General features: G+C 44.6%; 2 protein-coding genes across 2 annotated transcripts in view; both read left to right on the top strand.

Annotated features, from left to right (window-relative positions):
* The window catches only part of LOC115190622 (protein asteroid homolog 1-like), a 22,851-nt gene extending 16,815 nt beyond the window's left edge, over positions 1-6,036 (top strand). Inside the window, exon 6 of the mRNA XM_029748798.1 lies at positions 5,811-6,036. The gene's annotated coding sequence lies outside the window, so the exon portion shown is untranslated. The remainder of the gene's footprint in view (positions 1-5,810) is intronic.
* On the top strand, positions 50-6,036 carry LOC115190624 (protein asteroid homolog 1-like). Its single transcript, XM_029748802.1, has 5 exons — positions 50-826; positions 2,769-3,295; positions 3,527-3,740; positions 3,851-4,025; positions 4,167-6,036. The coding sequence occupies exons 1-5, from the start codon at positions 94-96 to the stop codon at positions 4,369-4,371; spliced, it is 1,854 nt and encodes a 617-aa protein (XP_029604662.1). The 5' UTR covers positions 50-93; the 3' UTR covers positions 4,372-6,036.
* Positions 6,037-10,447: the final 4,411 nt, after the last annotated feature.

The raw sequence follows: 10,447 nt of genomic DNA, 5'->3' as shown, positions 1-10,447 counted from the left end.
AATGGAAACTCACCCATTGTAATGATGCTATAAATAGTCCTGTGACTGAAACTCTTCACTTGTGAAGACATCACATCCCACACAGAGAACATCATGGGTATCCAGGGTTTGACCAGCTTCATAGAAAATGTTTTACAAAATTATAATTTCACAACCAGCAAGCTGATAATAGATGGTTCTAATCTCTTCCACTTTCTTTATTTTAACTCAAGTGTGGATCAGCAGCATGGAGGGGATTATGATGATTTTGAGGACCAGGTCTGTAAGTTCTTTAAGGCTCTGAGAGATTGTGGCATTGACCCTTTTGTGATTATAGATGGAGGCTCCGACCACACCGACAATAAGTTTAAAACTCTCAGAGAACGAGCTCAATCAAAGATCAACAACTTGTCTATAGGGCTTCAGGGGGACAGAATAATACCAACCCTCGCCAAACAAGTCTTCAAACAGGTCCTCTCCTGCCTGGAGGTGCCATTTGCACAGTGCATCTTTGAAGCAGACCAAGAAATAGCCTCCTTGGCTGAAAAGTGGAATTGTCCGGTCCTGTCCAATGACAGTGACTTTTATATTTTTGACATCCAGGCAGGATATCTGCCCTTCTCCCATTTTCAGTGGCAGAACGTATCTGTGCAACACGGGAGCTCTCAAAATTACATCCCCTGCAAGCTGTACACCACAACAAGCTTCTGCACACACTTCAAGATCGACAGACAGCTTCTCCCAGTCTTCGCTGCCATCGCAGGAAACGACTATGTCAACTTGTATAACATGGGCTTTCCCATCAAGTGGCCTAGCTACCCGCCGATGAAACCCAATCAGAAGCCAAGTAAGTTTTACTAAATGATGTGTATACTGAAATATACATGATTACAACAGACTCATATAATACTGTAGCGAACGACAGGGCACAGAAGCGAACCCAGGTAGCTGGCAGTGAAATGCAACCATCCTATCCATCGTGCCAACAGGGTTAACACACTTGGTGGGAATTGTAGCCTACATGTCAGTATATAAGATGGAAGGGAGTTCCATGCACTCATGGCTGTGTATATGACTGTACATTTCCTTGAATTTGTTCTGGACCTGAGACTGAAAAAATAGGGATGCTATTTTCACAGATGATCATGTTTAGTGTAAGATTCAACACATTCAGTAAACCATGACGTTATTACTACATTACAACATGACTCTAGTTAGTATTTACATCTGAAATCACAAACAGACCACTGATATTCATTCTGTTTATCTGAGACAACTGGTCCAATGCAAGCAGCAGCTCACAACATAGTGGACTTTACCATATGAAATACCATACAGCAACAGTATCTTTATTTTCATTTTGTAAACAAATACTACAAGCAAAGAAACAGAATGAAGTGTTTCCACCAGATAAGTGTTAACTCAGAGATTAAAATAGTACAATTTCCTTATCAATATATTTATACAGGCTTAATATTACTGCCTGGCTGGAAGCCAAGCTCTTTTGACAGCTGAAACTGAATGGGACATTCAGAGAGAGATAGAGAGAAGGAAAGGGAGAGGTTGTATGTGTAGTTTACGTCAATGTGCGTGTTTGTGTTCATACTCATGTGGGAATGTGTGTGTGACTAGTTAATGTACTGCTGCATTTCAAAGGTTTCTGTCGTATCTCTTCCCCCAAACGATTCTTGGTCCCTAAATGGTTTCCATGTCACACAGCCTGAAAATCCCAGTCATGAATCTACAGATATCGCTTAATGCATTTCAAACAGTGATTATGAGCCCTGTCACGTCCTGACCAGTAAAAGAGGTTGTTTGTTATTGTAGTTTGGTCAGGGCGTCGCAGGGGGTGTTTGTTTAGAGTGTTTCGGGGTTTTTTGGGCTATGTTCTATGTTAGTCTACTTCTATGTTAGTTCTAGTATGTCTATTTCTATGTGGTGTTTATTGGATTGACCTTCAATTGGAAGCAGCTGCTCCTCGTTGCTTCTAATTGAAGGTCCTATTTAAGAGGGGTGTTTTCTTCTATGGGATTTGTGGGTAGTTATTTCCTGTTTTGTGTTCGTGCACCTGACGGGACTGTTTAGTGTCGTTTTTGTATACGTGTTTCTTTTGTTTTCCTTCTTTAATAAAATAAGAAGATGAGTTTACACGTTCCCGCTGCGTTTTGGTCCAATCCCTACGACACCCGTGACAGAACTACCCACCACCAACGGACCAAGCAGCGGAGGATGGAGCAGCAGCGGAGCTATAAGGAGTTTTGGACTTGGGAGCAGATACTAGCGGGAGAAGGACCATGGAGGAAGCCTGAGAGGCACCCCCAATACATTTTTTTGCGGGGGGCACACGGGTTGTTTGGCTGGGCCAAGGGTGAGCCCTAAGCCAACTCCCCGTGCTTATTATGGGGAGCGTGTGGAGAGGAGAGCGCCGGTGTATGCGGAAGTGCACACGATCTCGCTCATGCGCACGCACAGTCCGGTGCGAGCGATCCCAGCCCCTCGCAAGTGCCGTGCTAGAGTGGGCATCCAGCCTGGAAGGAGGATGCCTGCGCAGCACATCTGGCCAGTGCGCCTCCTAGGCCCAGGCTACCCTACGCCTGCTCTACGCACGGCAGCCATCAGGCCTCTGCACAGCCCAATTCGCAATGTAGAACATAGTAAAAATGATGTGTGTGTGTGTGTGTGTGTGTGTGTGTGTGTGTGTGTGTGTGTGTGTGTGTGTGTGTGTGTGTGTGTGTGTGTGTGTGTGTGTGTGTGTGTGTGTGTGTGTGTGTGTGTGTGTGTGTGTGAAGGGGTTGTCTTCTTCAACAGGCTGCTGGATTGGCTGGCCCGTTTCCAGGAGCAGCAGGAGGCCTTGGACTCTGTGCCCAGTCTCATCGGTCATGGGGAAAACGGAGTCAACACGGATGTTGCCCTCGAGGCCCTCTCTCTGGGCATAGAAGAGTACAAGCTTCCCCTCGGTTGCCTGGAGAGGTTCTTCGAGGAATACAGTGCTCCTGATCCCGGCAGTCTCCCAGACCATCTGAGGGTCCTTCCAGACTGGACCCTGCTGCCGTTGATGAAGGGGACACTTCCCTCCTGCATAATATACATTCTGCAGCTGAGGCCAGTGATACAGGGTGTCCAAGTGGAAGATCACAGCTTCCCCAGTGGGAACAACACCTCTCGGCCCATACGGCAGGTACTCTACGGGCTGCTGCTGGGTGAGAGGAGGGAAGTAGAGGAGTATGACAGGGAAGGCACGAACCTGACCAGCAGCATGGTTAAAGCCATCCTGCCCAGAGCTGCACAACAGCTTCAGCTAAACAAGCTGGATCAGGTATGTATACATGTGATTTAGTATACAGTATATAAGTTATATATATACATGTGATATAGTATACAGTATTTCAGGTATGTATACATGTGATATAGTATATCAGGTATGTATACATGTGATATAGAATACAGTATATCAGGTATGTATACATGTGATATAGTATACAGTATAATATAAACATACTGATGTTTATTCTGAAATTGATTCTCATTCTCTTGTTCTGTCTCTTAGGCTCCACATTCAGTTCGGCTTGAGGTGTTTTTGGAAACCCTTGGTGTGTCCCAGTCCACTTTGAATGGTGTCCCACGTCATCTGGAACTTCCTGTGGCTGTTACCTGCTACTGGCTGAGGCACGCCCATCTCCAACCAGACCATCCTCTCCTACAGGCCCTGCTACTAGGACTGGTGTATGGAGAGCTCTGCAGACAGAGGAAGAGCCAGAGAGGTATGGACCAGAATATGAATGAAAACACACATACAGGCACACACAACTTAGAATGTATAAATAAAGTGTGTGAAGTGCAGCCAATGACTCCTCTCCTTTTTGTGTATCAGGGTTTATAGAGGAGGGACCAGTGTTGGAGAAGCTGAGACGGCTGATTCAGAGAGGTGCTAGTAACCTAGACCTGGCTGTGGCCCACGCCTATAGCCAATGGCAGTGCTGCATGAGGGATTGCCTTGACCTGAACCAACTGCTATGCTTCCCTCTATCTGAGCCTCAGATTGCATGGTAACGTGTCACTTCCTAAATCAACCCTAACCGCTAACCTCTAACCTCTAGAGTAGACCAGTGGTTTTCCTTTACATGTTATTCTAGCCCAGCAGCAACACAGCTAATTCAACCCTCTGTTGTTTCCCTGTTGGAGTCTAGGCTGTACAGGGGAACTCTGGTGCACCAGCTTGTGGGCCAACTGAGAGGGGGGGTGACCCCAGATTCTCTCCTGATAGAAGACCCTTCCTCTGGGCAGCTGTACAGAGCCATGCTGGAAGCCATACTCAACTCCCAGGAAACTGAGGCCACTGGACAACCTGACGGCCCCTCTGCAGATTCTGGCGCTGGAGGAAGAAGATTTTGATGATGATGATGGAGTAGGCTGTAACGAAGTCTCAATGTCCCGCCACAAGAGGAAGGAAATATTCATCAAAGCTCTGTTGAGTTATAGATATAGGGACCACTATATAGGGACCACTATATAGGGACCACTATATAGGGACCACTATATAGGGACCACTAACCACCTGTTGAGTTATAGATATAGGGACCACTATATAGGGACCACTATATAGGGACCACTATATACAGACCACTATATAGGGACCACTATATAGGGACCACTATATAGGGACCACTAAACACCTGTTGAGTCATAGATATAGGGACCACTATATAGGGACCACTATATAGGGACCACTAAACACCTGTTGAGTCATAGATATAGGGACCACTATATAGGGACCACTATATAGGGACCACTAAACACCTGTTGAGTCATAGATATAGGGACCACTATATAGGGACCACTATATAGGGACCACTATATAGGGACCACTATATAGGGACCACTATATAGGGACCACTATATAGGGACCACTATATAGGGACCACTATATAGGGACCACTATATAGGGACCACTAAACAACTGTTGAGTTATAGATATAGGGACCACTATATAGGGACCACTATATAGGGACCACTATATAGGGACCACTAAACAACTGTTGAGTTATATACTGTTTTCTGTGACAGTTTAGTGACAAAGGGCATAGGTAGGAAGGCCCCACTTGCACTCACACATGGAGCATAGAGAACATTGATAAGAGATTTGACATTGATTAAAGAAAATAAGAAAACGGAGAATAAATTAATTAGGACTGAGATTAATTGAAATTATGATTAAATGTTAAGTATGTTAAATGTTAAAGGTTGAAAACATTGGGAAATATACATTGGGAAATATTAAAGGGGATTCAAGTAGTGCAGTAAAATGGTTAAGAATGTTATAATGTGGTTTGCTGTAAGGTGTGATGCATATAGACTGTTTGTTAGGCTTAGAGGAGGAGGTTGATAAATGTAATAGTGTTGGAGTGTTTAAAATGTTTTATGTTTAGAATGTAATGGGAGTAATACGTTAGGCTGGAGGAGGATTAGAACTGAGTGGAATAAGAAACCTTAATGTTTTATAAATGTATGTTTTAATAGTGACTGATAATGGAGTATACTAAGGCTGGAATAGGAAATCCCAGGTCAGAACAGCCAGGCAGGAGACAGACGTCCTGTTGACGGGCATGTTGTGCTCAGGTGAGGAAAAGGTGGGGGTTAGTTGGTGCTGACAAAACACCTTTTGAGCGATGGCTGCATTCGGTGTCATTGGAGCAAGAATTAGCCACAATGAGTTAGCAGAAAGGAAGACTGGGGGTATTAAGGAAGGTTACCACCTCTCTTTGAGCTAGAAGAACCTGTCGCCTCCTGGAACAAGATTTTTGCTTTCGCTTTTTAGCTTGAGATACAATTAGGTTTTTATTGTAGTTATATTTAGGTTTTTACTACACAAATAACATTTTATTGGCACATCCCACTAAGGGTTTAGTTAAGGGCGCTGGAGGCATCTATAAAGTTAATTCATGGTTGATTTGAACTTATCATTGATTTGTGATATTGATTTGTGATTGGTTGATTGATCTGGGATTTTTTTATGTCTGTTTCTGGAATTTTGAATAAACTAGCTTTATTGTTCTGAAACCCTGTGTCATCAATGAGTCATACTAGTGCTTGTCTTTTTTCTCCAGGTTTCTGAAATAGACCTGATTAATGGAGTAATTTTAGCATATGGTTAGTTAGTCTATCGGGAACCTGAGTTGCTGGTATAAAGGAGCCTGAGACCCAACTATAGGTACCGAGCGCATTGGTAGGAGTCGTAAGAGGGGCGTCTCTGGGCTAAGCCAACCCAGGGGAGGGTGACCCACTCATAGTGTGCTGAGGTTGAAACTCTGGCCCGGACGATCCTGAAAAGGCGCCAGGTTTATAGGTACAAGGTGAGGGTAAGAGGCACTTTGGGGATATCCCACTTTACTGTAAGGCCCTTACCGTTGAGTTTGAGGGACAGTCCCTTGCTGTGTACTAGGTCAGTAGAATACTGACCTGCCATTGGGTAGGCAGGGGCGAGTTCAATTGTTAAATCCTGTATAGGTGGTATTTTAGTTTTGACAGTACCTTAAATAAGGATCTGCCCCTTTTTTTAAAAATGTTCTCCTAAAATGACATACCCAAATCTAACTGCCTGTTGCTCAGGCCCTGAAGCAAGGATATCCATATTCTTGGTATCATTTGAAAGGAAACACTTTGATATTTGTGGAAATATGAAAGGAATGTAGGAGAATATAACACAATAGATCTGGTAAAAGATAATACAAAGAAAAAACCAAACGTTATTTTGTATTTTTTTGTACCATCACCTTTGAAATGCAAGAGAAAGCTAAGGACCCTGGGACTAAACACCTTCCTCTGCAATTGGATCCTGGACTTCCCCAGGTGGTAAGTTTTATTTATTTAGTTTAAAAAAATGTATTTAACCTTTATTTAACGTGGTAAGTCAGTTAAGAACAAATTCTTATTTACAATTACGGCCTACCCCAAACCTGGATGATGCTGGGCCAACTGTGCGCCACCCTATGGGACTCTCTATTACGGCCGGTTATGATACAGCCTGGAATTGAACCAGGGACTGTAGTGACGCCTCTAGTACTGAGATGCAGTGCCTTAGACCGCTGCGCCACTCGGGAGCCCTAAAAGGGTAGGCAACAACACATCTGCCGCACTGATCCTCAACATGGGGGCCCCTCAGGGGTGCATGCTTAATCCCCTCCTGTACTGTCCCTGCTCACCCACGACTGCGTGGCCAAGCACGACTCCAACACCATCATTAAGTATGCTGGCGACACAATGGTGAGACAGCCTATAGGGAGGAGGTCAGAGACCTTACAGTGTGGTGCCAGGACAACAACCTCTCCCTCAACGTGAGCAAGTCAGAGTTGATTGTGGACTATAGGAAAAAGAGGACCGAGCATGCCCCCATTCTCATCGACGGTGCTGTAGTGGAGCGGGTCGAAAGCTTCAAGTTTCTTGGTGTCCACATCACCAACAACCTATTATGGTCCAAACACACCAAGACAGTCATGAAGAGGGCATGACAATGCCTATTCACCCTCAGGAGACTGAAAAGATTTGGCATGGGTCCATAGATCCTCAAAAAGTTTTACAGCTGCACCATTGAGAGCATCCTGATCGGTTGCATCACCCCCTGGTATGGCAACTGCTTGGCATCCGACCATAAGGCGCTATCGAGGGTAAGGCGTATGGCCCAGTACATCAAGCTTCCTGCCATCCAGGACCTCTATACTAGGCAGTGTCAGAGTAAGGCCCAAAAATTATCAAAGACTCCAGTCACCCAAGTCATAGACTGTTCTCTCTGCTACCGCACAGCAAGTGGTACCAGAGCGCCAAGTCTAGGTCCAAAAGGTTACCTCGACTAACCTGTAACCCTGCACATTGAATCGGTATCAGTACCAGCTGTATATAGCCTCGTTATTGTTATTGTTTAACTGAGAAGAAACACTCTGTGGGAGGAGTCAGCCACTAAGCCGCAATCCAATTTTCAACCAGACCCTTTCTCCCTATCCCTTTGCCTTTCCTCTCTCTCTCTCTTTATCTCTCTCACTCTCTCTCCCTCTCCCTTTCTCTCTCTGTCTCTCTCTCTTTCTCTCTCTCTCTCTCTCTCTCTCTCTCCCTCTCTCTCACTTTCTCTCTCTCACTCTCTCCCTTTCTATCTCCCTCTCTCTCTCCCTTTCTCTCTCTCTCTCTCTCTCTCTCTCTCCCTCTCTCTCACTTTCTCTCTCTCCCTTTCTCTCTCTCTCCCCACTGTTTCTCTCTCAACTGTTCTCTCTCTCCCACCCCTGTCTCTCCCTCTGTCTCTATCCCTCTCTCGCTATCCCTCTCTTTCTCTCTCTTTCTCTCTCTTTCTCTCTTTCTCTCTCTGTCTGTTTCTGTCTCTCTCTCTAACCTTCCCATCTCTCTAATTAAACCACAGCTATTTCACGTCTGCTACTCTACAACTGAGGAGAAATTAGCCTATGAGGTCAGAGAGAGTTCAGAATAAAAGTTTAGTTTGGAGGACATACTTCCTGTTTCCTGGGCTGTGTCCCAAATACCAACCTATTCCAACCCTATTGCCTCTCATCACCAAATCAGCCAGCCCCCCAATCCCCCCATCCCAGCTCAGGTATATACCAGCCCCCCAGCCCCCTAGTCTCTCAGTCCCATAAATATGTGTCTCTAATATGGTCATACATTTGGCAGGAGGTTAGGAAGTGCAGCTCAGTTTCCACCTCATTTTGTGGGCAGTGTGCACATAGCCTGTCTTCTCTTGAGAGCCAGGTCGGCCTATGGCAGCCTTTCTCAATAGCAAGGCTATGCTCACTGAGTCTGTACATGGTCAAGGATTTTCTTAATTTATGGTCAGGTATTCTGCCACTGTTTATGACCAGATAGCATTCTAGTTTGCTCAGTTTTTGGTTGATTCTTTCCAGTGTGGCAAATACAAAAATATAAACGCAACACGCAATAATTTGAAAGATTTTTACTGAGTTACAGTTCATATAAGGAAATAAGTCAATTGAAATAAATTCATTAGGCCCTAATCTATGGATTTCACATGACTGGGCAAGGGCACATCCAGCCAATCAGAAGTAGTTTTCCCTCACTAAAAGGCTTTATTACAGACATAAATACTCCTCAGCACCCCCTCACCCCCCTTATAGCATCCTGCAGGTGAAGAAGCCGGATGTGGAGGTCCTGGGCTGGCGTGGTTACACATGGTCTGCGGTTGTGAGGCTGGTTGGACGTTCTGCCAAATTCTCTACCATGACATTGGAGGCGGCTTATGGATGTAAATCTCTCATGGCTCAACGTGGAAGAGAGATTGACCTGCTGAATCCCCCGAGCTGTCTGTTTAAACTACTAGCACACAGCTTGGACACCCATGCATACCCCACAAGACATGCCACCAGAGGTCTGTTTAAACTACTAGCACACAGCTTGGACACCCATGCATACCCCACAAGACATGCCACCAGAGGTCTCTTCACAGTCCTCAAGTCCAGAACAGACTATGGGAGGTGCACAGTACTACATAGAGACATGACTACATGGAACTCTATTCCACATCAGGTAACTGATGCAGCAGTAGAATCAGATTTTAAAAAACGGATAAAAATACACCTTATGGAACAGCGGGGACTGTGAAGAGACACACACACAGGCACAGACACACATACACATGATAAGACACACACTCTACACGTACACATGGATGTTGTATTGTAGATATGTGATAGTGGAGTAGTGGCCTGAGGGAACACACTACATGTATTGTAGATATGTGATAGTGGAGTAGTGGCCTGAGGGAACACGCTACATGTATTGTAGATATGTGATAGTGGAATAGTGGCCTGAGGGAACACGCTACATGTATTGTTTAAAGTGTTATGAAATGTAATGTAATATTTTAAACTGTATATAACTGCTTTAATGTTGTTGGACTACAGGAAGAGTAGTTTTTGCCTTGGCAGGAACAAATTGGGATCCTTAATAAATCCAAATACAAAAGGTAGACAAATGAACATTGAATTCTCTGGTTATAGCTCTGGTGGACATTCCTGAAGTCATCATGACAATTACACGCTCTGTGGCATAGTGTTGTGTGACAAAACTGCACATTTTAGAGTGGCCTTTTATTTGCCTCCAGCACAAGGTGCACCTGTGTAATGATCATGCTGTTTAATCAGCTTCTTGATATGCCACACCTGTCAGGTGGATGGATTATCTTGGCAAATGGGAGAAATGCTCACTAACAGGGATGTAAACACATTTGTGCACAAAATCAGAGATAAATAAGCGTTGTGTGCATATGGAACTGTGATCTTGTATTTCAGCTCATGAAACATGGGACCAACACTTCACATGTTGGGTTTATATTTTTGTTCAATGTAGTTATCTTTTTGCTTTCTCATAATTTGGTTGTGTCTAAATGTGTTGCTGTCCTGGGGCTCTGTGGGGTGTGTTTGTGTTTGTGAACAGAGCCCTAAAACCAGCTTGC

Source organism: Salmo trutta, unplaced genomic scaffold (assembly GCF_901001165.1).
Source record: "Salmo trutta unplaced genomic scaffold, fSalTru1.1, whole genome shotgun sequence".
Taxonomy (NCBI): Eukaryota; Metazoa; Chordata; class Actinopteri; order Salmoniformes; family Salmonidae; genus Salmo; species Salmo trutta.
The sequence above is the reverse complement of the archived record's forward strand: the minus strand, read 5'-3'. Positions and strand labels throughout refer to the sequence as shown.